We start from the raw sequence: 24374 nt of genomic DNA, 5'->3' as shown, positions 1-24374 counted from the left end.
ACACAGATAGCTCTCTAACTCGCGTAAGCTGAACATAGCTTTTCTGATTGAAGTTTGTCAGCCCTCTATAGTTCATATTTTTACATTATGTCACGCAAATCGGAATTCTTCAAATCAAGGATCATATTCCTGTTCAAGGGAATAAATGGGGAATTGTGAAAATGGAATCTGGTAATGGAAAAAAAATCTTACCAAATAGCCATATAACCAGGGGGAATAGAACTTATAGGAAATCTTACCAAATAACCATCTAACCAGGGGGAATAGAACTTATAGGAAATCTTACCAAATAGCCATCTAACCAGGGGGAATAGAACTTATAGGAAATCTTACCAAATAGCCATCTAACCAGGGGGAATAAAACTTATAGGAAATCTTACCAAATAGCCATCTAACCAGGGGGAATAAAACTTATAGGAAATCTTACCAAATAGCCATCTAACCAGGGGGAATAAAACTTATAGGAAAGCTGCTTTATGTAATGTATTGTAAGTTTCTTAATCAATGACACCTCACGAAGTGTAGATTCAAGATTGTTAGAACGTAACTCATGGAGTTGGGATGGGGTCATAATAGAGGTTTTAAAGTTTTATATACACAATTTGTAGGAATAGATAGAAAAAATTTTAAAGTCATCTTCTCAGAAACCATAAGGGCACAACTATTAGAATTTATATGCAAGCATTCTCAAGTATAAGAAAATCAAATATTTACATACTACGAATTCTAGGGCTATTGACAGTACAAAATAGGGAAAGTTTGAGGGGTTTTTTGTGTCCAAACTATGAGAAGGAAGTGGCTTGTGTAAATAGTGTGGCCCATTGGCCCCTTGTTATTGATGTGTGTCTCTTTGGACTAAGACTGGCAGGTTAACCTGAAATCACATACATGTACACTAATGATTTGGTGACTGCTTTATCAGGTGGATGTGAGCTCAATCATGGCCTACATAATGGCCCCGAAAGAAGATTCGGAGATCAAAACAATGCAGAAAGCCTCAGCTGTCACGTGCGAGGTTTTCTCTAAATACCTCCGAGAGCAGATCATGGAGATCATTGATGCAGAGAAGGTAAGCTGTCAAGTTTTTTCTAGGTAACCATAAAAAACAGTAGTATGTTGTGAAACTAAAAAATGATTGGAGGTTTAAAATTGGTTGATTAAGATTGAAATCTTTAAAGCTAATACTGTAATCGTCCTATTGAGCACCCCGTCCCCTATAAGAGCCCCCTGGGACTTTTTTCAACTCTCAAATCCCTGGAATGGATCCGAGATATCTCTGTAAACATGAAATCCCCTAATGCAAGAACTACATTCATACTCAGCCATAGTTGTACTGCGAAAGTGAAACTGAAGTAAATTGTACGTGGTATTAGTCAATGACACATATGGTGTGATGTGAAAGTAATAGCTACTACCGTATATTTTTCTGCATTACAACTGACGATTTGAAATATAGACATGAATGGACTGATTATTAGTGTTAAAAGAAAGGCAATAAAATTTACGTGCAATTTGATATTCATTAAAACATTTTTCAAATTTATTCATTCAATATTAAAATTTAATGGGAACATTTCAGCATAGAGTACCAAATAACTGCCACCCCCTTCCAATTTTTTAAGCTCTCAATAGGACAAATACGGTATTAGGGTTTGAGGTTTAAGGTACAGCTGCATTTTATTGAAATTTATATAGACATTTTTATTATACCTCAGAATGTTTTTGCTATATAAATGTTAGGTGAATAAATTTGCTATTTCTTCTGGATAACGCTAGCTGTGAAATAGTTTCTGAACTATCTGCCCTAGGAAAATAGTCTCGAAACTATTTACCGGATGCTATATTTTCCCGCGTTTTCTTTTCTGTGACCTCAAAGTCTGATGACTCTTATTAGTGGATCACCTCGGTCGATTCCATCTAATGCCGAATGTTAGTTTACTTCACTATGGTACGTCTGACACAAGTAAAGTCTACTTTGGTATAATAAAACACCTATTTTCTGACTATTCGGACAATAGCAAGTTTATTATCCCCTCGACAGCAACTATTTCCCTCGGCTGCGCCTCGGGAAATAGTTGCTGTCTTGGGGGACAATAAACCTGCTATGGTCCTCATAGTCAGTAAATAGGTGTATAATAATTACCTGTAATTTGTATAGAAAGTGAAGCACTCAAAATTAGCTGATGGCGTGGAACAGGCTCTACAGAACAAGAAGATTGTTGTAGGGGTCGACATTGGGCAGCTGGACATGTGTTACCCTGCCATTGTGCAGAGCGGGGGGAAATACAGTCTGAAATTCTCCACGGTCAGGTAAAACTAAGCAGAGGAATGTTTACAATTGATGTAGAACATTCAAACATCTGCATAAATGCAGTGTACTGTATACTGAGTTATTTTAGCATGCTGTAAATGTTGGCTAGTGGAGGGGAATAATTTGCCCAAAATTGAAGTGCCAAAATTTCTCTTCATAGAAATAACATGGCTGTAAATGAAATTGCACCAAAAATGATGTGCAGATTTTAAACTACTTTTTCTTTTCTTTTTTGAGAAACATTTGCTATATATTTCAGATGTTAAAATAGTCCATTATATGATATTTAAATGTTCAGGCCTCAAGACCATAAACTGAGAATAGACTCAAGTCTAAATTTCAAATCCAGCCAACTTTTGAAATAATTTTCATAAACAATTAAAATTTTGCAGTATATGTTTGCATTGGATTTTTTTGTGGATAAACCACGTGATTTTTTAAACATCTGTGCTAGTTGAATCTTAAGATGTAAGTGATATAAATTTTGACTTAAGTCTATTTTCAGTTTATGGTCTTGGGACTAGAAGATAGACTGTCAATATTTGCCTTTTTAGTGTTAACTTGTAACCCAGGTAATTTGTCGGTATGATTTTGCCATCGAGGGCATATAAAGCAGGAAGTCATAAACATAAGATAAGAAGACAGGAGAAAAATCCAAATAGATAGCATCAATGTGATAAATAAAGCATGGTAAATTCTTCTGTAGTTTCACTAGTCATCTTAAATCGATTTAAAATGTGTGATTACAGCGATGACTCAAACATGGACTTTGGGACCATAATCTGTGCCCTGGGGGTGAGATACAAGTCGTACTGTGCCAACATTGTGAGGACTCTAATGGTGGACCCATCAGACAAACAACAAAAGGATTATGACTTCCTGTTGAAGGTGGAAGAGGAGATACTAAACAAACTACAGGATGGTAAGGAGAGATACTAAACAAGTCACAGGATGATTGATATAGATACTGAACAAACTACCGTATATACTCGCCTATAAGTTGGTCCGCCTATAAGTCAGTTGTATTTTTTAAGGTTATTTTTTAGGAATTTGTCATTGACCCGCTTATAAGTCGGTACAAATTTTTGTCGGAATCGGTTGACAATTTCAAGTCAATGCTCTAGTGTTTTTACCTACATGTATGTTTCAAAAAATATTTTGAGAAATTAATAATTATGAGGTGCTCAATATCCAAACCATGTCTGTTTAAATGCAACCCTTGATCTATTATGAACAATGATCCCTTGTTTACCTAAGCAATTATGGTCTCCTGATTACCAGTACCTGACACCGTGTTTACTTCGTGGCACGTGCCTCGCGAAAACTGTTATTTTGGGATTCTGGTATAATTCATTGTATCAACAATAGAGTTTTTAAGAATCAAGAATGATGATCTAAATTATCTGTTAACAATATTCAATCTTTTATGAAATATATTTCAGCCGGTATACATATGAATATTTCAATATTAAATCAGGTTCGTAATTTAAATTTACCGATAAACGATAGATTAATTGAATTGAAAGAATTAGTTACCAGTATGTAAATAATTTTTAAGTAGATAAAAATATGTAAATACTTGTACTTTATACATAATTTTAAAATACATAAACAATACAATATGTTTAGATATTTGTGAACAATAATCATTTGTGTGGTAGTCCATGGTAATCGTCGGAGTTGTTTAACAAACACTACGTTACGCCGCCCAGAAAAATACCAATCTTCTTAGGACACGCCTATAAGTGGGACATAGAGTTTTGAACCAAAAATTGACTCCCAAAAATCCGACTCATAGGTGAGTATATACGGTACAGGGTGGTAACAATAGATACAAAACAAACTACAGGCGGTACCAATAGATACAAAACAAACTACAGGGTGGTAACCATAGATACTGAACAAACTACAGGGCGGTAACCATAGATACTAAACAAACTACAGGGTGGTAACCATAGATACTAAACAAACTACAGGGCGGTAACCATAGATACTAAACAAACTACAGGATGGTAACCATAGATGCTGAACAAACTACAGGATGATTGATATAGATAGTGTACAAACTACAGGATGATTGATATAGATAGTGGACAAACTACAGGATGGTAACCACAGAGCTGCCAACCCTCACGATTTTCGCGTAAGGCTTACGATTTTAGGGCCGAAAATATGCCTTACGATTTCACTGTACATCTTCCGATTTTCGCTTATTTGACATTTCGAAATTTTTATAGCTGTCCGTCATTGGTTTTTACTGTTATAATAAACAAACTATAGTCGTTACTACATTTGTTTGCATAGTCTATATCTATACAAAGTCTCGATCATTTTAATGCTTTGAAATAAACAATATGGCAGCTGCTACTAAAGGTAAAGCACGTGTTGATGGAAATAACAACAATACTCCCCCAAAGAAGAAAACCTAATGGAGCTAGAAATTCAAAGAACAATATGCAAATACACTGTAATCATCTATTCGTTTCAAAGTCAGAAAGGGGGAGTTTGTATAAGTGTACAATCTGTTTGACAAACTTCAAGATTTCTCACAGCGAGGAAAATGACAAAAAAAACTTGCCGTAACTAAAATTATATGTGTGCATATATATATATATATATATATATATATATATATATATATATATATATATACATATAACTGTCAGACACAGTAACTATAAGATTATACTAATATAACAATATTTTTACACAAGTTTTAGAAAGTAAAATCAATAAAAGATGTAGTTGACCTTTTGCAGTTGTAAAATGCATAACAATTAGTATGTCTAAATTCATTAAATTTAGATTTGAAATGTGCCTAAAATTGCTCAGGTTACATATTTATTCATAAAAGATCTCCAGCGGCCTAGGCCCCCTTACCCCCGCCTTACTATTTTCCATTTTTAGGTCACCTGAATTATTCAGGTGACCTATTGCTATCTGTTTTTGTCCGACGTCGTGCGTTAACATTTGAACATTTACAGCTTCTTCTCTGAAACCCCTGAACCAATTTCAACCAATTTTGGCATATAGCATCTGTGGGTGGAGGGGAACAAAAATTGTGAAATTCGTGGTCCCAGCCCCCCTGGGGCCTGAGGGGTGGGGCAAAAACCATCAAAATGAGTGTAATTTTAAAAAATCTTCTTTACTCCTGGACATCAAGAAGCCAAACTGTGGGCATAATTATAATGAGCGTTGAGCCCTCTACCAAAATTGTGGAATTCATGGCCCCTGGGGCAGGGGTTCTTGTGTTAGGGTGGGGCTCTATTGGTCATATAGTGAAAATGTAGAAATTCTTTGAAAATCTTCTTCTCTGTCTCTGGATATTAAGTAGACAAGCTAATAACATGGTAATGATGAGCAAGGATGCCTCTTTATACCCCCCGCAACAAGTTTTGGGGGGGTATACTGGAATCGGGTTGTCCGTCTGTAGACGCAATGGTTTCCGGGCTCTAAAGCATTATCCTTTCCACCTACCGTCACCATATCATATATATGGACTACCCATGGGATGAAGATGTTCCCTATAGATTTTGGGGTCCAAAGGTCAAGCACACTGGACATCAAAGTAGCAATATGGTTTCCGGGCTCTAAAGCGTTATCCTTTCCACCTACAGTCACCATATCAAACATATGGACTACCCATGGGATGAAGATGTTCCCTATCGATTTTGGGGTCAAAAGGTCAAACGTCAAGCGCACTGGACATTGAAGTAGCAATATGGTTTCCGGGCTCTAAAGCGTTATCCTTTCCACCTACAGTCACCATATCATACATATGGACTACCCATGGGATGAAGATGTTCCCTATCGATTTTGGGGTCAAAAGGTCAAAGGTCATGCGTACTGGACATCGAAGTAGCAACACTCAGAAAAGAGGTAGTTTATACCTATTACCAACACCCTTTGGGAGATTGGGGTAAGCGGGGGGTATTCTTAGTGAGCATTGCTCACAGTACCTCTTGTTAAAAATTGTGAAATTCATGGCCCCTGGATCAGGGGTTCTGGTGCTAGGGTGGGGCTCTATAAGTCATATAGTGAAAATGCATTATTTCTTTGAAAATCTTCTTCTCTGTCCTTGGGTATTAAGTAGACAAACCAATAGCATGGTTATGATAAGCAAGGATGCCTCTTTCAAAATTATGAAATTCATGGCCCCTGGGTCAGGGGTTCTGGTATTAGGGTGGGGCCCTATTGATCATATAGTGAAAATGCATTTTATTTCTTTGAAAATCTTCTCCTCTGCTGCTGGGTATTAAGTAGACAAACTAATAGTATGATAATGATGATCAAGGATGCTTCTTTCAAAACTGAAATTTATGACCCCTGGGTCAGGGGTTCTGGTGCAAAGGCGGGGCTGACCACATAGCTATTCAATGTTTCTTCCATCCAAAAGTAAAATTCTTATATTTAAACACAAACCTAATTCAAACATTGGAAGGTTGTTACATGATACTCAAGTGATCTATAAGGCCCCTGGGCCTCTTGTATAATGTTGGCAGCTCTGTAACCATAGATACTAAACAAACTACAGGGCGGTAACCATAGATACTAAACGAATCACAGGATGATTGATATAGATAGTGAACAAACTACAGGGCAGTAGGCATAGATACGGAACAAATCAAATCAAATGTATGCTTTATTTTAAGGGACCAAGCTTAGTGATGTGTATGAGAAAGTTGTGTCCTTTGTGAAGAAGGAGCGGTCCGACCTGGAAAGTAAGATGACCAAATCTCTGGGGTTTGCCATGGGGATTGAATTCAGGGAAGGGTCCCTACTAATTTCAGCTAAGGCTGGTGCCAAAGCTAAGAAAGGTGAGATAAGAAAAAAGTCATGCTTTATGTTTCACATTAATTTCATTGATTAATTGAAGCTTTTTACATGTATATCATATTTTAGCTGTAAAATCTTATGCATCCCTGAATTGTGTTGAAATTTCATGCATATTATTTGTTGTCTTCTTGTGCTAAGAAATTATGAGAGATTAATGCAAAATTCATTTGAGCATCATGTAAAGTCTCTTCAGATCGATGTCTTTAAGGAGGAATAAAACCCACCATACTGTCTTATATATTGTGTTTCATTGGTTAATGCAGTGCACTTTAATCAATTAGACTATCACTTATTATAATTCTTGTCATTCAGAATATCTCTAGCATCTAGTACATTCTAGAGCTTAGACTATGTTCTAATTACTGGGAATTTTTTTTTTAAAACACTTAAAATTTATATAAAAAATTTATGCATCCGTAGATGCATCCGTAGGGATGCATGTTTATTGAAATAATGCGTCGTGAGCAAATTTAATGTGTGATTTACACAGGACGAACATGAAAATATTGCTGCATGTAGATGTATTTACCTGTTTGCAGGTATGACTTTCAATATTAATGTGGGATTTGGTGACCTGGTTAATGATGATAAGAAAAAATATGCCCTATTCCTTGGTGACACGGTCCTTGTAAATGAGGTTGGTATAACAAATAGTCCTAATTTTACTGTTTATACTGTTTGTTTCATTTCGACTTCCTGAAAACTGTACCGTATTGTGTCCTGTTAATGGTGAAAATGTGTTTTCTGAAGGGTTCCCCAGCATCTTTGTTGACAACCAAGCAGAAGAAGATCAAGCATGTGTGTATCTTCCTGAAGGACCCGGATGAGGTGGAGGAGGAAGATGAGAAGGAGGAACCAGTCCTACTCGGAAGAGGACAGAGAAATGCAGTCCTCGACAGTCGAACCAGGGTGAGGTCACTCTGCTCTGTTGTATAACGTTTCAGTCCCTATTGTGGACATTTTGAGTGGGGGGGGAAATGTATAACAACCCCCCCCCCCCCCCTTGAAAAAGAGGGGATATATTGTTTACACATGTTGGTTGGTCGATCTTTAGACCAAGTCTTGTTGCTCAATATCTTGAGAACCCTTTGCTTTTACAGACATCAAACTTTTTACACTGGTATATTGTAAGGAGTAGATGAACCCTGTTGATTTTTGGTTTGCAAGGTCAAGGGTCAAACTGGACATTGTAATTTATTGTCTCCTACATTTTGAGAATCATTTGCTTGACAGAGACCAAACTTGGTACACGAGTACATCATAAGGAGTAGATGACCCCTATTAATTTTGTGGTTAAGGGTCAATCCACCCTGTTCATTAGTTTTGATAATAAATGCTTAAACAGAAATCTCTGTTTAAGATTATTTGAGGCCTGTTGCAAAGTTATATTTTAAGCCATGACGATAAAAAATTATATGGGGCCACATTTTAAAAAAATGTTGGGTTTGCCATAGCCCGAGGGTCATAAAAAATATTGGGTCGGTCGGTAGGGATTTTTTGTTGTTGCTGAAAATATATTGAATATCAAAACTCTGTTGTGACAACAATCATATTTTGATTTGTTTTTCTGCACTGAGCTAAAGAGTTCGAGTTAAGTTCTTTGCCCTGAATTTTCCTCTGGAGCAAGACTTTGAAACAGCATATGTTGCTTTCCTACTCATTGATGAATTCACATGTAAGGACAGGTCATTTGTAATCTGTAAATTTCAGACGGAGATGACTGCAGAAGAAAAAAGACATGATCATCAAAAAGAGCTGGCAAACAAAATCAATGAAGAAGCCCGGGAAAGACTGAAAGGACTCAAGGGAGACAATGAGGAGAAAAAGTAAAATCCTGATTAAGTACCACATTGAAATGGTTGTTTATGCAACACCAAATGTGAATGGATAAATCATTGACAATTGTTATCACTATACCTGTTTAATCAAGTTTCTGGTCATTTCACAAATAATTTTTTGGAATGGAAATTGAAGATTATTCAATCAATTGACAAGCAATACATGCATTTTGGTAATTCAGAAATTTTCTCAAAAACAGTAAGGCTACTTTTTTTCAAAAATTTGCACTTGCTCCACAAATTTTTTGATGGTATGAATATAACAGAGTGTAGTAACTTAGTGGGATATTTTAAAATAAAGCACATATTTTTCTAGAGTGAGAAAGTCAGCAGTTTCCTATTCATCAACTTCAAAGATGCCTCAGGAGACAGAAGTTCGGAATTTACAGCTGTATGTAGGTAAGTGATTAAGGAAATTTACACATGTATGTAGATAAGGGCATAAGGAAATTTACAGGTGTATGTAGGTAAGGTATAAGGAAATTTAATCATTGTACATTTTACCTGTTAATTATATTATCTTGCATGACATATTTTAATATTTTAGGAGAGGGACTTGTAAGTTGTTAGAACTTGTTCCCAATCCTTTTGATTTGATCAATAAGATATGTTCAAATTGATAGGTACAAAATGGTTTTACCTGTACTTCAGCAGTTCCACTCGGCTTTACATTAAAACAACTTGCTGTAATTTCAGATCGTAAATATGAGACCGTGATATTACCAATATTTGGAACTCCAACTCCATTCCACATTGCAACAATTAAGGTGAGAAAAAAGCAAACAAGTAACACTGATTAAATAGAACATCAAAAATCTTGCACATATCTAGAGTGCTATGTTTGATGTAGATACATGTAAATAGAAAGCAGTTATTATATGAAGTTGCGATAATTTTTGTATGGCTTCTTCTTGTACACATGTCTGATATTTATATTGAATTCCACAATTCAGTAGTGTGACTTTCTTCTTCATTTCACCATGTTTGATTTTTTTTATTGAATTCCACAATACAGTAGTGTGACTTCTTCATTTCACCATGTTTGATTGACATTTTAGAACATCAGTCAGTCAGTGGAAGGGGACTATACCTACCTACGTATCAACTTCTTCCACCCGGGGGCGGCTTTGGGACGGAACGATGGCACCAGTTTCCCTCAGCCAGATGCCACCTTTGTTAAGGAAATGTGAGCTCTTAATGTTTAAGATATTGTTCAAAATTAATCAGCACTGATAACATCTGTATCATACAACAATAAGAATTTCCTAATTTTACATTTTAACTTTTATGTAAAATTGTCATGCATGAGATATGTATTAGCCCAGAATTGGTTGTTTTAAGAAACGATTCCATTTGTATCGCAGATTAGCACTCAAAAACACTATGTGACATACAGTTATATCTCCTGTCGGATGCCTGCAAAGGGGCCTCGCAAGCTGAAATTGAATAAATATACACATAATGTAATATGTAACTCTTTATAAAGACTCCAACAAAAACCCATTAGCATTCAAATACTCCCAAAGAACCAGGGGCCCATTATGCAATGAGTCTTAAGAATTGGACCATTGTTTTTAAATGGTCATGTTGACTTTCATTTGTGTGTAAATTTGGTGAAAATATGATTGCATGTAATATCTTAAGTGCACTGCAACATCGAATCAATTTTTGTAAAATGGGTCAAAATCTATGAATTTCAGGTAATGAATAAATGGTTACCCCATCAGGAATGAACTATATGTACACATACATTTCAACAGATTTAGAAATCTTCATGCGGTTGTAAACAGCTGTTTTCTCTGCTGTGGTTGTTAACGAGCTAATATAAGTGCATGATATTTCTCTATTTCAACAGAACATATAGAAGTTCAAATACTAAAGAGCCTGGGGAGATATCAGCACCCTCGTCCAACCTGAATACAGCATACAGACTAATCAAAGAAGTACAGAAAAAGTTCAAGACCAGAGAAGCTGAGGAAAGAGAGAAAGAGGTGGGTAATTTGTTTTAAAATATTAATTTTGATATAATGTACATGATATATGATTTGACATTGCTAACGTGGAAATTTAAAATGTAATAATTTATATGAAATATGTTAGAAAGAACTTTTAGCACCAAGATACAAGTGTATCATGTATGATTATTAACCTATCAATCAGCAATGCAGGAATTTCCAAATGTTTAACAACTTATGAATCTGACATTGTAGCTGCTTTTTTTTTTTCTAATTGTTTGAATGGTTCTGTAGGGTATTGTAAAACAAGACACCCTAATCATCAGCCCCAACAGAGGTAACCCCAAACTGAAGGACCTCTACATCAGGCCCAACATTGTGTCCAAGAGAATCTCTGGGACACTTGAAGCACATACAAACGGTAAGGATCTCATGTCACACACATCTCGCGTCACACATCTCGCGTCACACATCTCACGTCACACATCTCACGTCAAAACAGAAGCACACACACCTGGCCTGGATTTCTCGGAGGAAAAAAACTTCATTCAAAACTATGTCAAAGAAAATTCACATCAGAAAAAGATTCAGCTATTAAGTTGCATACAAATTACATCACCTTCTGAAATTAGAAATATGGATTGTGAGATTGGTCAAAGGCCATCTCATTAAATAAAAAAACTGCTCTTGGTGATCCAAAGGTCACTTAATTTTGATTGCTCAAATAAAAGAAATCTCTAAACTTGTTTTGAGATTTTTGTTGTTGAGAAATCCATGCCTGGTCTGCAGTGTCACCTTGTATTGATTTTTTTCAGTTGCATAACGAAGATAGCGGGCAGAGAACTCTGGTTACTACATGCAAATTATAAGGTTTATATTCTAATGTTCATGAGATTACGTTTTAATTTTTATCAGGTTTTCGTTTTACGTCAATTCGAGGAGACAAAGTAGACATTTTGTATAACAACATCAAGAACGCCTTCTTTCAGCCGTGTGACGGGGAAATGGTCATCCTGCTACACTTCCATCTCAAGGTGATAATAGTATACAGATATAGATACACTGTACATCTCAAGGTCAGTTTGTCTGGTGTAACAGGCAATAATAGTATACAGATATAGATACACTGTACATCTCAAGATCAGTTTGTCTGGTGTAACAGGCAATAATAGTATACAGATATAGATACACTGTACAACTGTAGTGATGTATATAGAGTCTAGACAGTGTGTCTGGTGTAACAGGTGATAATAGTATACAGATATAGATACACTGTACATCTCAAGGTCAGTGTGTCTGGTGTAACAGGTGATAATAGTATACAGATATAGATACACTGTACATCTCAAGGTCAGTGTGTCTGGTGTAACAGGTGATAATAGTATACAGATATAGATACACTGTACATCTCAAGGTCAGTGTGTCTGGTGTAACAGGTGATAATAGTATACAGATATAGATACACTGTACAACTGTAGTGATGTATATAAGTCTAGACTTCGTCAGAAAGACGAATTTTGATGGGAAGCTATAGAAAACTTACTGATTGGTTATGATGTGTTTTGTTATAGCATGCCATTCTGTTTGGGAAGAAGAAACATGTGGACGTTCAGTTTTACACAGAGGTGGGAGAAGTGACCACAGATCTTGGGAAACACCAGCATATGCATGACAGAGATGATCTTCATGCGGAACAGGTATGTCAGGCTTCGTATATCGAATCAGTGATGATAGGGATAAAGCATACAAAACAGGAAAGTAGGTATTGAAGAGTGGTGCATCATCAATTTAGGGGGGGGGGGATGTAAACAGGATGAATGTGTAAAATGTTGAAGAAAATTCACATCAGAAAAAGATTCAGCTATTAATTTGTGTACAAATTACATCACCTTCTGAAATTAGAAATATGGATTGTGAGATTGGTCAAAAGCCATCTCATTAAATAAAAAAAACTGCTCTTGGTGATCCAAAGGTCACTAAATAAAGATATTTGAAGCACTTGGCTATAAATGTACAGTATCTTTAATGCAGATAAAATGTGTTCCTGAAACACTGCTCCATGTAGGTTCAATTGTTGTAAATCTGACCTTAATCTTTTTAAGTGCCTTGGCCTTTAGCAGTCAGATAGCATGGATTTTGACCTTTCTGTTTACAAAGTATAAATTTGTTATCTTTTATAGTGTAAGTTATGACCTAGGTTAAAGTTGCAGATAGTTAGACAAAAGTGTCAGATTAAGCAAAAACCATGTTCACTCAAACTTTGTCCTTTGGGGCAGGACAACCAGGGATAAACACCATTTTGGCCATGATTTTTAAAAGATGTTTCCATTAATTATAATTGTTATAGTTGTTGATGTTGCATATGCATGCTTTTCTTGAACATGAGATTATTTTCATTGAACACTTAAACATGTTCCTTTACAAAAAAAATAAAATAAAATGCATGTCACTTTTACAGAGTATATATTTGACATTTATATGTAATGATATACCTGCATCGAAAGCATGCATTGACTGACCCAGTTTATTATTAACAGGCCGAACGAGAACTGAGACAGAAGTTAAAAGCTGCCTTTAAAGGTTTTTGTGAGAAAGTGGAGGCCATTACTAAAGGGGAGGTGGAGTTTGACTCGCCGTTCCGGGAGCTGGGATTTTATGGAGCTCCATTCAGGAGTACTGTGTTGTTACAACCCACCAGTGGCTGTGTGGTCCATCTCACAGAGTGGGTAAGGATCTCTATCTTTAATTGTCTGCTCGGAGGAGAAGAAAAGATGGGATGGCATATAGATTGCCATCAAATGATGCATGGATAGTTGTAGATGACCTAAATTTTAATCTCACCATACTTGTATTTTAGCTTGATAGCTGTTCTCTTTGAACATCTTCCAATTTTTTTTAAGGGTTTGTATGTTGTTTATAACACCTGAATTCAGCTATCTGTCACAATAATGGGGTTTGAATTCTGAATATTGAATTACAGTTAGTTGATACATTTGTTGCTTTTTTGGCAAGACTGACAGAAAGTTGAGATATGTAAGCTCAGTCCACTTCATTGCACAAATCTTGCAGCCTCCATTTGTGGTGTTGAGTTTAGCGATTCTCAGTACTTACAGTACTTTGATTGGTGTTGAGTTTATTCTAATCTTAAAGTACTTTGATTGGTGTTGAGTTTATTCTAATCTTACAGTACTTTGATTGATGTTGAGTTATTTTTATCTTGCAGCCTCCCTTTGTGGTGTCGTTGGATGAAGTGGAGCTGATTCACTTTGAACGTGTCCAGTTCCATCTAAAGAACTTCGACATGGTGTTTGTGTTTAAAGATTACAACAAGAAAGCATCCATGATCAACTCCATTCCAATGAACATGTTAGACCATGTCAAAGATTGGCTTAAGTAAGTGCTGAAATGACTCCATTGATGAATGTTACAAAAACTCCCACCAGCAAAAGTCCTGCTCGTTTTATACCTCGGACCCAAACACCATTTTTATTCCCCACTAATCAGAGATTAGAGAGTCTCTTACAAATGTGATAGGGGATGTATTTTTGTTGTACCCATTCAAACATTCTGATGTAATTAAACATAGAAATTGTACATTCAGTTTTGTGTATTAGTGGGTTTTTTTCCCATTACATTATTTTCATTTTCACTGTACTCACTTTTGTTTGTCTTTTTTTTTCACCCTGTGAATAGATAAACTTGTATATATAGAACAAATGATGAGGAAAATGCCCTAAAATATTATAATATATTCTTAAAAGATTGAGGACATGTGCTGTGTTAAGTATAAAACTAGGAAGATTTTTTTTATCCACACAGTTCTTGTGAAGTCCACTACACAGAGGGCATTCAGAGCTTGAATTGGGCCAAAATTATGAAGACGATCACAGATGACCCAGAAGGCTTCTTTGACAATGGAGGGTGGTCATTCTTGGAACCTGAGAGTGCCGTGAGTTCATTATGTAACCTGTATATCAGTAATTATTAGTCCCTCGCAATTCACTGCAAGAGGGGATATAGTAAGGGCTATTCCAGAAATAAATACGTGGGGGGGGCACCTTTTGTATATACCAAGCACCCATAAAAAAAAATTAAAAATTACCTCATGACCCATCAAATTGATAAACTCATTTTACAATGACCCATCTAATTAAAAAAAAAACTAACCAGACCCAACACAAAAATATTTTTAAAAATGAAAACGGTACAAATGTCGCGAGGTTTTCGGGACAAACATTCTAGTCAATGACGCGGTAATGCCTGTGCGACATTGTATCACAGTAGTTCTGAAGAAACGATGTCACATCAACAATGAAAGGCATCTATGGCGGGAATGTTGGAAAGATTGGGAGTCCAAACGATGCTATTATCATGAAATGGGTATGGATATGTTTTTCCACGAATCGTTCGTCTTCTAATGGAGCCCGTGCCCGGAGGCCTCTATATCACCATCACACCGACTGATAAATATAACGCATCGGTACCCTCGTATAAATCAACTAAGGTTTGCCTATTTTTATTAGAAAACGGAATACCTATTGATTTCAAAATATTCCCAAAATCGATGCACTGTAAACTGTAATAATCTACAGAACAGAGTTTGCCGCCATCATGTCCAAAGGGACCCTACTAAATGCGCCTCTAATTTGAAGAGTGCCGTAATGGAAAGTTATGCGCTGCAAAGAGCGACAACTCGAATAGTTCTATGTTACTTCCAATTTCGAAAGCACGTTTTCAATTTTCCCTCCGACGTTTTGTAACCAACACGACAATAAAAATATTCTGAAAACTCAACACCCACGTGGCACAAAATAAAACAATAGAAACTACCCACTACCCATAATAAATATTTTTTTAACAGTCCAACCACGGACCAAATATGAAAAAATACGACCACCCACACAAAAAAATATCATTTGCCGCCCGACCCCCCCATTTGATCATTTCTGGAACAGCCCTAACTGGATTGTGGGTAAATATGTATGTTTGTGTGTGTAACACTGAGCTTATAGACACTCCACAGGCCACATTTTTTGCTCGATTGATTTCATACTTCACAAGTAGTTTATATATCAAGAGTGGGAGAACCCTGTTGATTTTGGGGTCAAGATTTCAGAGATCAAGGTTACTGGACCTTTATGGGAAAAGCAGGTTACGTTAAAGTCAGATTGATTTTGGAATGATGACAATTTGAAACAATGTGTACTTTGTGAAAGACAGCATGATAATTATACCCCCCGCAACAAGTTGGGGGGGGGGGATACTGGAATCGGGTTGTCCGTCTGTAGACACAATGGTTTCCGGGCTCTAAAGCATTATCCTTTCCACCTACCATCACCATATCATATATATGGACTACCCATGGGATGAAGATGTTCCCTATCGATTTTGGGGTCCAAAGGTCAAGCGCACTGGACATCGAAGTAGCAATATGGTTTCCGGGCTCTAAAGCGTTATCCTTTCCACCTACAGTCACCATATCATACATATGGACTACGCATAGGATGAAGATGTTCCCTATCGATTTTGGGGTCAAAGGTCAAGCGCACTGGACATTGAAGTAGCAATATGGTTTCCGGGCTCTAAAGCGTTATCCTTTCCACCTACAGTCACCATATCATACATATGGACTACCCATGGGATGAAGATGTTCCCTATCGATTTTTGGGGTCAAAAGGTCAAACGTCACGCGCACTGGACATCGAAGTAGCAATATGGTTCGGTTTGTCATGCCATTTGTTTTTTACACTCAGAAAAGAGGTAGTTTATACCTATTACCAACACCCTTTGGGAGATTGGGGTAAGCGGGGGGTATTCTTAGTGAGCATTGCTCACAGTACCTCTTGTTCATAAAGAAACATGTTGGGAGAGAAGTGTAACAATCAGATATAGTTTATTTAAATAATTAATTGATGTTTGTTGTCAATCATATGTTGTTTGTCAGCCTGCATATCTATATTGTTTATGTGTACGTTGTCTAATTATACCTCACACAACGAAGTTGGGAAGGGTATAATGTTTTTGACCTGTCCGTCAGTCCCTTTTGTTTTTGCCTGCGCAACTCCTCTGAGACCGCTCAACAGAATTTCTGGAAACTTTGTAGTTAGTAAGGACACACTGTGTAGATGTACATATTCCCAAGAAATTCTGATTCAATCTTTTTTCTGGGAGTTATGCCCCTTTTGAACTTAGAATTTCGAGCCCGTCTGTTCTGTTCTTTTCAGCGCAACTCCTCTGAGACTGCTCAATAGAATTTCATGAAACTTTGTAGTTATTAAGGACACACAGTGTAGATGTGCATATTTCCCAGGAAATTCTGATTCAATAATTTTTCTTATGGCCCTATCGAACTTAGAATTTTGAATCTGTCTGTCCTGTTCTTGCAGTAATGCATAGCATTACCATTCATTATGTGAGGCATTGTCAGCAATGTTGGAGCGTGGGGTATGTGACCTCTGCTTTCTTACATTGTCAAACAAAAGGTTGTTTAGTGTTTGTTGTCTGTCTTTATGTCTAATTATTGGAATGTTTTCTGATTAACAGGATGAGGCTGATGATGATGATGAAGATGAAGAAGATGAGGCATACAATCCAACAGATGCAGACAGTGAGGAGATGGACTCCAGTGACTACAGCGAAGAAAGTGATTGGTCAGGGGAGGCAGAGGACACCTCAGGTAAATAAGAGTGACTCGTCGAGGTGTTACTGTGTTGTGACGTATTGTTACACTGTATATATATTGCATTGTACAGCTGTGGTAATAAATGAATTGGTGGTGCCTACCATGGTATTCATTGCATAATATATTGTGATAGAGGTAATGTGTATTTTGTATTTTATAGAGGAGGAACTGGGATCTAGTGAAGAAAGTGGAAAAGACTGGGATGAACTCGAGGAAGAGGCTCGCAGAGGTCTGTATTAGCTTCTTACTGTGAATGTTCTATACAATGAAACGCAGCTACAGCGAACACGCTGTAAATATACATGTATATGGAAAGTCTTCAGATATGGGCCAAGGTGACTCAAGTTAGCGGTGTGGCCCATGGGCCTCTTGTTATGATACTACTTCACAAGATGGCACTATAAATGGTTTGTGAGGTTGTCAATCGATTATGTTTGTATATCTACCTAGCTCAGTGGATAGGGTATCGGGTTACTGACTAGTAGATCCCAAGTTCAAATCCACCAGAGTGTTTTGCTCATATTCATTGAAATAAAGTTTTGAAAATCATGGGTTTTTTTTATCCATCCTGTGTATTTATTATATATCATCATATAGCATTTTTGCTGATTTGAGAAACTCTTTGCTGATGTAGCAATCCACATTGATAAGTCTAAAAGCTTTGTCCCCAGTCGCTACAAGTGTGTTTTACTGTACCTATTTCAAGCAATTTGCCAGGCATGGTGTACATGTCATACGCTTCCAGCTACAGTAAAAAAACAACATATTTATAACAAACACTAAGCACTTAAACGAATTCATGCTTATTGCGAAGTGATATTTCTTCCCCTATGAGAGGAAAATAATAAAAGTTTTATTATACCCCCCGCAACAAGTTTGGGGGGGGGGGGGGATATACTGGAATCGGGTTGTCCGTCTGTAGACGCAATGGTTTCCGGGCTCTAAAGCATTATCCTTTCCACCTACCGTCACCATATCATACATATGGACTACCCATGGGATGAAGATGTTCCCTATCGATTTTGGGGTCAAAAGGTCCAAGGTCAAGCGCCCTGGACATCGAAGTAGCAATATGGTTTCCGGGCTCTAAAGCGTTATCCTTTCCACCTACAGTCACCATATCATACATATGGACTACCCATGGGATGAAGATGTTCCCTATCGATTTTGGGGTCAAAAGGTCAAACGTCACGCGCACTGGACATCAAAGTAGCAATATGTTTTCCATTTAAATTCTTTAACGGCTTTTTTCATCGCATGGAGATGCTTTGTTCCTAGATACCTTTTGGATCATAATACTGAAGTTTTACCTATTACCAACACCCTTTGGGAGATTGGGGTATGTGGGGGGTATTCTTAGTGAGCATTGCTCACAGTACCTCTTGTTTGATATAGTATTTATATCAAAGTTTGGTAAAAATGAACTGTGTTTTTTTGCTGGCCCTGAAGGTTCACTTTAACTGTATTTTACTGTTTGAATTGAATGTACAAATCATGCACCTTCTAGGGGGCTTTATACCCATGCTGTCATTTGATGACCTTGATAATCTGGACCTAAAGAATGCATTTAAATTCAGTTGCAGTTTGTGTGGATCTTATATTTTTGATGTGGACCTTACTTCTTTTTTCATTTTTATGCCCCCCTTTGAAAAAGAGGGGGCATATTGTTTTGCAACTGTCGGTCGGTCTGTAGACCACATGTTGTCCGCTCAATATCTTGAGAACCATTCACTTGATGATAATGATATTATCAAAATTAATAGGGGTCATTTACTCCTTAGGATGTACCAGTGTGCCAAGTTTGATGTCTTTCAAGCAAAGGGTTCTCGAGATATTGAGCGGACATTATATTCCTATGTCCAAAGTAGATTGACCCTTGACCTTTGGACCTGAAAAACAATAGGGGTCATCTTCCACTCATAACCAACCCACATATGAAATATCATTATCATCAAGTGATTTTGAGGTCAAAGGTCAAGGGTCAAACTGGACATAGGAATATACTGTCCGTTCAATATCTTGAGAACCCTTTGCTTGACAGACATAAAACTTGGTACACTAGTACGTCTTCAGGAGAAGATGACCCCTATTGATTTTGAGGTCACATGGTCAAAGGTCAAGGGTCAAACTGGACATAGGAATATACTGTCCGTTCAATATCTTGAAAACCCTTTGCTTGACAGACATCAAACTTGGTACACTAGTACGTCTTCAGGAGAAGATGACCCCTATTGATTTTGAGGTCACGTGGTCAAAGATCAAGGGTCAAACTGGACATAGGAATATAATGTCTGCTCAATATCTTGAGAACCCTTTTCTTGACAGACATCAAACTTGGTACACTGGTAGATCTGCAGGAGAAGATGATTCTTATTAATTTTGAGGTCACATGGTCAAAGGTCAAGGGTCAAACTAGACATGGGAATATACTGTCTGCTCAGTATCTTGAGAACCCTCTTCTTGACAGACATCAAACTTGGTACACTGATACGTCTTCAGGAGAAGATGACCCCTAATGATTTTGAGGTCACATGGTCAAAGGTCAAGGGTCAAACTGGGCATAGGAATATACTGTCCGTTCAATATCTTGAGAACCCTTTGCTTGACAGACATCAAACTTGGTACACTGGTACATCTTCAGGAGAAGATGATCCCTATTGATTTTGAGGTCACATGTTTAAAGGTCAAGGGTCAACCTGGACATTGGAATATACTGTCTGCTCAATATCTTCAGAACCCTTTGCTCGACAGACATCAAACTTTAAATAGTACACTGGTGTATATTCAGGAGAAGATGACTCCTATTGATTTTGAGGTCACATGATCAAAGGTCAAGGGTCAAACTGGACATAGTAATATACTGTCCACTCAATATCTTGATAACCCTTTTACTTGACAGACATCAAACTTAGTACATTGGTACATCTTCAGGAGAGGATGACGCATATTGATTTTGAGGTCAAAAGTCAATACAGTGGAGCCTCGGTAATCCGGACGCCATTAATCCGGACGCTTCCCCTTCCGATTTTTCTAGGGAACGGAATTTTTATACGTTATTTTGCATCATTAATCCGGAAATTCACGTTCCGGATCCGGATGGTCACTTTTTACTACAAAACGTTATAATGCATTGAAAATTGTACCGTTAATCCGGACGGTAATTTTGTTTAGGGAAGGTCTGTGTCGGACAATTTTAGCAAGGCATAAATTATAAAGAAAACAAACCAAACTGTCTAAATGAAGCGATTACCTGTACCCTGTCAACACCTCCCTCCAATTTGGTGGTGTGAGATGATAAGTCCTTTAGATAGCACGTGCCGATCGAGACTTTGTATTGCCAATTTTCGCACATAAGATCTTTATTGCGTGTAGTGTTGAATTTTGTAAATAAATCTGTAGCATATTAATTTATAGTCTTGATCAATACCCTAATAGTATTAATAAATTAATCATCATGCCGTAATGATAATTTTTTAACTGCTACACATATCAGTTGTACTGATTCGTAAATTGATATCGGCTTATTCAAATCTAAAGAGTGTAGATTATACTTCTAGATTCTGGATTTTATACTGTTGATTGGCGTGAAATATACATGTATGTTCATGCACATGTAGTATAAGTTTTTAACGTTTAAAATGTCACGCATGTAGAATGTTCCTGTGTACGATTGATTTTGTTACGATGTTGTAGAGCTTTATTGCTTTCGAATTTTTAAACTCTGGGTAGAAGTGAGAAAATTACCATTTTAAGGAAAATGACAATTAAATTCTGTATGTACCTGTAATGTTAGTTTCACCCGAGTTTTGTTCCGTTATTATCGCATCATGAAAATAATAGGTGCGCGTGACTAGATCTAGATCAAAGCAGTAGTAGGTCTTGATATTACGAGCTTAAATTATTTTTTTTCTCCCGATATTGTCTTGGATAATTATAGAATAAGAAATATAAACTCTGGCAGATGGAATTTTGGTTAAAGAATGTTGTCAACTGACATGATAATCACGGAATTCTTATATCAACTTTAGACGATGAAGATTGTTTTAACAGACCGCCGAACCTTGAATCGTGACATATGGAAATTACCGGCCTCTTTAAGAAGTAAAAGTGTGATGAAATGTTTGAAGTGTAAATGATTATGTTAGTTACTAATGATTTATTTACTTATAGTTACATAAAGTGCTTCATTATTTGTTTTAGTGCATACGGTACACAGTTTTGTATATTTATTTGTAGGGATCATATGTATGTAAAATGAAAGCACAGGCAAATACACTGAACATGTACATTAAATTTTAGTGCTTTGAAATACATGTAAATGTAAACATTATCATAATTTATTTACTAATGCAAATGGTTAAATTCAATGATAGAATGTGTTTAATTCACTATGCATCAATAAAGTAGGTACATATTGGTTACTTATGCAAAGCTAGAAATTATGCGATTCAATTATCCGGACGCTTCATTTATCCGGACGATTTTGCTGGGAACCAAAGTGTCCAGATTAACGAGGCTCCACTGTAGTTGAACTGGACATAGTAATATATTGTCTCCTATATTTTAAGAATTATTTGCTTGATTGACACGTATCAAACTTGGTACACTGGTACAGCATAAGGAGTAGATGACCCCTATTGAATTTTAGGTCACATGGTCAATTCACTCTTGACATAGGAAGATATTGTCTGCTCAATATTTTGAATTGATGATAATACTATCAATTAAATGAGGTGTGTGTATAACCCTTTTCAATTTTGCACCATGGGGGGCATGTGTGTTTTACAAACATCTCTTGTTGATAGTTGATTTTGTGAAGTACTGTGAGAGGTGCCCTCATTTAATTTCACTCAAAGGTTTCACCATACTTTCTCACTTATTTACACTGCCTGAATTTGATAATACACTGTTATGGTTTTGTGTTTGGGGAAACGCTGAAGAATAAACACTCTTATACAATTTTAACTTGATACAAAGAGGAATTATGGGTAAACGCATTGAATATTCATCATTTAGTAAATTTAACCTTTTTCATGATGGGCCCACATTTCTTGTAGTATAACTCTTTCTTTATAACATTGTGTTATAGAAGTGAGGAGCACAGAAACTTCTCAATACTGCAACCCACCCACCCCCTAATTCCTTGCATAGACTTATCAAACTTATAATTTGAAATATTGCTTGTTATACTAGGAGGGGGTATTTTAGTATTTTAGTTATTGTATATAACCATGAAATATTGATGGGTATGAGCTGTTGTATTTTGACAAGGACCAGTAGCCTGGTGTCACTACAGCGATGGTTTTCATTACAGTATTAACAAAATGAATTTATTCCGTTACAGCTGACGCTGAGGCAAACTATGAAGTAATTGATGACAGAAAACTCCAATCATCATCTCATCACAAACCCTCCTCCTCCTCCTCCTCCTCAAAACACCACAAGTCATCACACCACAAGTCGCCACACCACAAGTCACCACACCACAAGTCACCACACAAGTCTCCACACAAGTCGTCACATAAGTCGCCACACAAATCATCCCACAAGTCATCCCACAAATCACCACACAAGTCCGACCACAAACGAAAGCGAGAGGAAAGCGGAGATCGTCACAAAGACAAAAAGAGGAGGAGATAACTCCATTGTTAATTGGATTGCAGTAAGGGAGATTACTCTACACAGACAGATTTAACTACAAGATATGTGTGATCAAGTGCTTAGTCGTTTACCTATGACTGTATTTTGTTGTATATTTTGTGTTGAGAAATTTAAATTCTGGAATATCACTTACAGTGTATGTATACCGTATACATGTTGCTGATGAAAAATACAGCAATCTTATTTAAGAAGTCACATGATACATTTATCTACATGTATATAAAATCATTGCATGAACAGCGTTGTTTTTTTCCCCCTTATGAAACTGGTACCAATAAGAAGTACCTTTCCCAAAGTCAAATGCTGTTAATTTTCCCTAATTTTAACATCGTAATTCAAGGCTAATAATTTGCTTTGTGTGAAATATAGTACGTATTAACTACATTGTAATTTCTATACTGCCTGGTAATTAGGAGGTAGATGTCAATAAACTGGAGAATGTTTTCTACCTGTGATCATGTCTTATAATAGCAAAAAAGGACATATAGCAACGGTAGTAGATGAATTGATGTCCTGTTTGTGAAGGCTCCTCCTCAGCAGTTACAGGCTGGTCATTTGAAAATAAATGCCATTTGTTGATATGATAAAAAATTCCCAATTCTATTTTGATGTTTTATTTTCCACTTGAACGAGTACCATTCCCATATGGTAGGGGGGAAAATGCTGATGTAAATATTCATAGATTTTCAATGAACAATCAATGTGGACTGTAACAGATAGTTTTGGATCTATTCAAGATCTTAACTGTTCAAAGGAAGTTTTACTTTAAAGCTATATGAAAAAATGTTTTTTTAATAAAACAAACGTAGTTGTTGGTTTTTTTTATTGTAATACAGCTTATGCTACATGTTTTACAGGTAATTCTCCCCTGTAAAACTGAAATGAGCAAACTGATACAGCCTTATTTTCATTGCAGTTTAATTTTCACTTATTAATTCCAAATCAGTGAAACGAAAAAGCTAGCCTAACATTTCATAGAGTGGGCATAAAAACAATGAATTTGAAACTGTATGAAACCAAGAGTGAATGTAAGGCAGTATATGGTCAGAGCTGCAGGGCTTGGAAGAAGGTTGACATTTTGCAATCGTCTG

At 36.7% G+C, this 24374-nt stretch overlaps 1 protein-coding gene across 1 annotated transcript in view; it reads left to right on the top strand.

The window, feature by feature from the left end:
• LOC125658320 (FACT complex subunit SPT16-like) overlaps positions 1–24097 on the top strand; it is a 29809-nt gene extending 5712 nt beyond the window's left edge. The window contains exons 6-25 of the mRNA XM_048889546.2: positions 923–1069; positions 2159–2310; positions 3061–3233; positions 6964–7128; positions 7687–7784; positions 7898–8056; positions 8858–8973; positions 9302–9384; positions 9682–9752; positions 10044–10171; positions 10841–10976; positions 11235–11361; positions 11856–11974; positions 12512–12637; positions 13478–13666; positions 14164–14333; positions 14760–14889; positions 17484–17616; positions 17783–17851; positions 22967–24097. Coding sequence (XP_048745503.1) covers positions 923–1069; positions 2159–2310; positions 3061–3233; positions 6964–7128; positions 7687–7784; positions 7898–8056; positions 8858–8973; positions 9302–9384; positions 9682–9752; positions 10044–10171; positions 10841–10976; positions 11235–11361; positions 11856–11974; positions 12512–12637; positions 13478–13666; positions 14164–14333; positions 14760–14889; positions 17484–17616; positions 17783–17851; positions 22967–23262 — 2787 coding nt within the window. The 3' untranslated portion in view covers positions 23263–24097. The remainder of the gene's footprint in view (positions 1–922; positions 1070–2158; positions 2311–3060; positions 3234–6963; positions 7129–7686; positions 7785–7897; positions 8057–8857; positions 8974–9301; positions 9385–9681; positions 9753–10043; positions 10172–10840; positions 10977–11234; positions 11362–11855; positions 11975–12511; positions 12638–13477; positions 13667–14163; positions 14334–14759; positions 14890–17483; positions 17617–17782; positions 17852–22966) is intronic.
• The last annotated feature ends 277 nt before the right edge of the window (positions 24098–24374 follow it).

This window comes from Ostrea edulis, chromosome 1 (assembly GCF_947568905.1).
Source record: "Ostrea edulis chromosome 1, xbOstEdul1.1, whole genome shotgun sequence".
Taxonomy (NCBI): Eukaryota; Metazoa; Mollusca; class Bivalvia; order Ostreida; family Ostreidae; genus Ostrea; species Ostrea edulis.
Note: the sequence above shows the minus strand (reverse complement) of the source record. Positions and strands in the feature narration are given on the sequence as shown.